This window comes from Tupaia chinensis, unplaced genomic scaffold (genome assembly GCF_000334495.1).
Source record: "Tupaia chinensis unplaced genomic scaffold, TupChi_1.0 Scaffold000159_1, whole genome shotgun sequence".
In the NCBI taxonomy this organism is placed as follows: domain Eukaryota; kingdom Metazoa; phylum Chordata; class Mammalia; order Scandentia; family Tupaiidae; genus Tupaia; species Tupaia belangeri.
The window spans coordinates 7,491,668-7,496,293 of NW_006159630.1; the positions used below are offsets into that span (position 1 = coordinate 7,491,668).

The 4,626-nt window shown below is 42.5% G+C and overlaps 1 protein-coding gene across 1 annotated transcript in view; it reads left to right on the forward strand.

The window, feature by feature from the left end:
• LOC102480363 (CMRF35-like molecule 4) overlaps window positions 1–4,226 on the forward strand; it is a 15,889-nt gene extending 11,663 nt beyond the window's left edge. The window contains exons 3-4 of the mRNA XM_014586687.2: window positions 3,005–3,119; window positions 3,514–4,226. Coding sequence (XP_014442173.1) covers window positions 3,005–3,119; window positions 3,514–3,652 — 254 coding nt within the window. The 3' untranslated portion in view covers window positions 3,653–4,226. The remainder of the gene's footprint in view (window positions 1–3,004; window positions 3,120–3,513) is intronic.
• Window positions 4,227–4,626: the final 400 nt, after the last annotated feature.

Genomic DNA, 4,626 nt, shown 5'->3' on the forward strand with positions numbered 1-4,626 from the left:
GAAGAAGAAGAAGAAGAAGAAGAAGAAGAAGAAGAAGAAGAAGAAGAAGAAGAAGAAGAAGAAGAAGAAGAAGAAGAAGAAGAAGAAGAAGAAGAAGAAGAAGAAGAAGAAGAAGAAGAAGAAGAAGAAGAAGAAGAAGAAGAAGAAGAAGAAGAAGAAGAAGAAGAAGAAGAAGAAGAAGAAGAAGAAGAAGAAAATTATAAGAAAAATAAGCTATTCAGGCAGAAGAAAAATAATACCAGAGGAAATGTAGATAGACATAAAAGTACCAGAAATGGCAATTATTCAAATAAGTACAGAATATTTATTTACATTTCTTTAAAAGATAATTATTTGGAAAAAGCACAATGCGTTTGTACAGTTTAAAGCATATGAATGAGTAGAAGATAAAACATAAATGGCATAAAGACTGAAGGGAAGAAAGTGTATACTATTATAAGCTTCTTATACTAACATGAAGTAGTATAATATACTTGAATGTTGAATGTTATTAGTGAAAAAAATGTATATATAAGTCCTTAAGTAGCCACTAAATTAACAAAATAGAGTGTTATAGCTACTACATTGATAAAGGAGATAAAAGAGTCATTTTAAAAAACTCAATAAATTTGAGGCCAGCAGGTGGCATAGTGGTTAAAGCACTGGACTCTCACCTGGTTGACTGATGTTTGAGTCCCAACTTGGTGGCTTGAAAATCATGCCAGATGCATGTGTATACATGCTCAAAATCCAGAGAGGAGAATGGAAAACAAGAGATTATGGCATGACCATCCCCTGGGGGGGGGGGTTATTTCTTTTTTTCTTTCTCTCTGTTTCACTATCTCTCTCTCTGGCAAGCACAGTCATTCTATGGCCAAAAACAAACAAAACTCAATAAATCCGAAAGAAAGCATAAAGAGAAAAAAGAAAGGAAAAAAAAAAAAAAAAGAACAGGTAGAATAAATTAAAAACCAACAGTAAAATAATAGAAACTTAATCAAATCACTAATTATATTAAATATAAATGTCTAAACAGACCAATTGAAAGGCAGAGATTATAGGACTGTTTTTTTAAAAAATGAACCATCTGTGTAGGACCAGCAGTTGGCATAATAGTATGTTGCTGGACTCCCATGTAATCAACCACTGTTTGAGTCCCGTACCCAGTGACTTAAACTCATGTTGGGCATGTGTGCGTGCATGCCCAAGATCCCAAGAGGAGAATGGAGGAGAAGGGATTGTGGTGTGGCCATCCCCCCTGGGGAGTGATTTCTCGCTTTCTGCCGCTCTGTCTCTGTCTTTCTGGCGAGCACATGTGCCCTATAGCAAAAACTTCTCAAAAAATAATAATAAATAAACCATCTATTTACGGCTTCAAGAAATCTACTTTATTATTTTTTTTAAACTATTTTCTAGAGAGATTTTTGCCATAGGGTGTATGTGCTTGCTAGAGAGACAGAAAGTGAAAAATCACCCTCTAAGGGGCATGGTCAAACCACAATCCCTTCTCCATTCTCCTTTTAGGATTTTGGGCCCATCTGCACATGTGCACCCAACATGAATTTCAAACCACTAGGTCCAGCATTCAAACTGTTTGACTACATGGGAGTCTAGTGTGTAACCAATATGCCATCTGCTGGTCCCATGTACTTTATTATTTTTTAAAGTTTATTGATTTCCTCCGTGAGAGGGACAGCAGGAGAGAAAGATGGGCTCCACCAAAAAGGTTCTTACGCCATGACCCACACCCAGTTTGAGCTGGCCTGCATGCACAGGCATGCATGCACACATCTGCTGTGCCAGGGAAGCCGCAGGACATGCACTCAAGGCTGCTTCCATGTGAGTCCAGGTGCTCCGCCATCATGGCATTACCTGGCCGAAGACATGCACTTTAAGTACAAGACAAAAACAGATTAAAAGTAAAGAGATGGAGAAAGATACACCAGGCTAACAATCAAAAGAAATCTGGAATGACTATATTGTTTTCAGACAAAGGAAGTTTGAGGCAAAGACTCTTTTGCTAGGGATAAAAAGGTTATTTCTAAACATACAGAGGTCAATTCATCAAGAAGACACAATGGTCTTAGCTGTTTAAATATCTAATAACAGAGCCTCAAAACACATGAAACAAAAACTGTTAGAACTGCCAGGAAAAAAGGACAAATATAACTGGATGTTTTAATACCTATTCAATGGTTGACAAAGCAAACAGAAAATCAGTAAGGACACAGTAGATTTAACACTGTTGACCAGCTTTCCCTGAGTGACATTCATTGCTCTAACAGTAGCAGAATATTCATGCCTTTTTAGTGCAAGTGGAACTTTACAAAGATAGGTCATAAAGCCTCTTTCAACAAATTTAAAAGGTTTCAAGTCATATAAAGTACATTCTTTGGTCATGATAGAATTAAACTGGAAAGAAATAAATAAGAAACAAGTTATTAGAAAATTCCCAACTATTTCAAAACTAAAGCAGTTCAGTTCGAAATACCCATAGATCAAAGTATAAATAAAAAGGAAATTATAAAATATTTTGAATTAGTGAAATAAAAACATAATGTATCTGAATTTATGGGCACTATGGTCTTGATGTTTATGTTCCTCCCAAATTAATAGGTTGAGTTCTCTCTTTTTTAAAAAAAGAAATGATTTATTTCAGTTTACTTATTATTATTATTTTAAAATTTTGTTATAGGACACATGCACTTGAGAAAGAGAGAGTGAAACAACTAGCTGTCAGGTCTGGGACTCAAACTATGGTTGGCCATGTAGGAGTCTAGCGCCACCCGCCAGCTCCCATAGGTCAAGTTCTAATCATTGAAGTGATGGTGTTAGAAGGAGGAGGCTTTACAAAGTGATTAGATCATGAGGACTATATATGGTCATTCTATAGTCTTTCTTTAGAAAAGAATTAAAATGTTTTAGATGATAACCAGGTAGTTTTGGCTGCCCAAGGAGAAGCTCCTGAATATGTAGAGTTGAGCCATCCATGAAGAGTGACCAGTGTTCTACTTTGTATGTTTAGCTACAACAAATTTACCCACAGTCAGGACCATCACACCAAGTCTGATGTTCACACTTGAAACTACCGAGAAGACCGTCAACCACCCACCAGGGACAAACACCAGCACCTTTACCAGGTGAGTGGACCTGGGTCCTGCAGCCTTCCCACTGGCCTGGCCTGTGCATTTTTATCTGGTGAACTTCTAGGAGGGCTGCCGGATGAAACACAGATGCCCAGTTGAATTGGATTATTTATTTATTTATTTGCCAAAGGGTGTGCGCACTTACCAGAGGGGGGAGAAAGCATCCCCCAACGAGGACACGGTCCATCCCATCAGGGTTTGGCATATGTGCACACATGCGCCTGGTGTGCTTTTCAAGCCAGTGGGGCTGGGATTTGAACAGCGCTGGACTGTGCCCTGTTGAGGTTCTGGGCTTACACTATGTGTTATTGTGCCAGGATCTGGGCACAGGGAGAGCTGGGAAGACCTGGGCCCCAGCAGGTGGCTCACTGTTGCTGTGTCCCCACAGGTCCCTGCTCAGCAGCATGCACTTCCTGCTTCCAGTCTTCCTGAAGCTGCTCCTGCTCCTGGGCTTGCTCAGTGCTGTGCTCTGGGTGAACTGGCCTCTGAGGGCTCCTCGTGGGGAGACAGAGGCAGCCTGGTCATGAGGCTCCCCATGCCCACTGAGACCTGCAGGGCACACACACGTGCCTGTATGGAGTTTTAAGCAGCCAGGTCCAGGACTTGAGCCTTGGTCAACGGCGTGGGAGTCCAGTGCCTTAACCCCTGTGCCATCTGCTGGTCCCTCAGGATCTTTTATAACAAAGCCTGGTTAAATAACCATGGAAATGACCTGTCACAAAGGAGGAACTTTCTGCTCACAGATCCTTTGAAACAGGAGGCACACCATGCCATGCAGGGCCATGTGGAAAGGCCAGGGTCAGCCAGAAGGCAGAAGACGGGAGGAGCTATGGGTGGAGGCTTTCTTGTGGTTTTCACTGGAAGCAAAGGGTAAGGTTTAAAAAGTGTTTAGGATTACATGGTTTGAATAATTTTGATGGGCCCTAGGCTATGGGATGGTCCCAGGTTGTCTGTGCCTGGCCCTGGGTGATTAGGGCATGCGCAGACCTCCCCAAACACACTAGGTGAGCACATGCCCTTGATCTGGGGCTGCCTGAGGCTGGGGTGTGTTGCCGTGTGAAGACCCTGTTGGGGGTGCCTGTCTCTCTGTCTCTGTGTCTCTCTCTGTGTCACGTTCGTTTGTGGAATTAATGAATAAACTTCTATAAAATGAGAGAACTTAACCTGGATGGTCTGAAATCTAGTCTTAGGCTTTAACATCTCTGAAGCCTGGACGCCTGGGCAGGAGTGAAGTGACCGCTTTGGGGCCTTCTCCCACGTCCAAGCCTCATGGCAGCCAGAGACTCTCTGGGGGCGAGAACTCTGGACAAGACTTCAACCATGGAGAACGGGTGGCATGGGCAGGAGAGGGTTGAGCCCCGCGTTCTATCTGTACCTTCTCAGCTCCATGTCTAGGGTCCCCTACATTCCCTGCAGGCTCACATCACCCCAGCCCCAGAACCAGCTCTGTCTTGGCTGGAGGGGAAAGCAGCAGCCTGATTCCCCGCTCCACCAGCAGGGG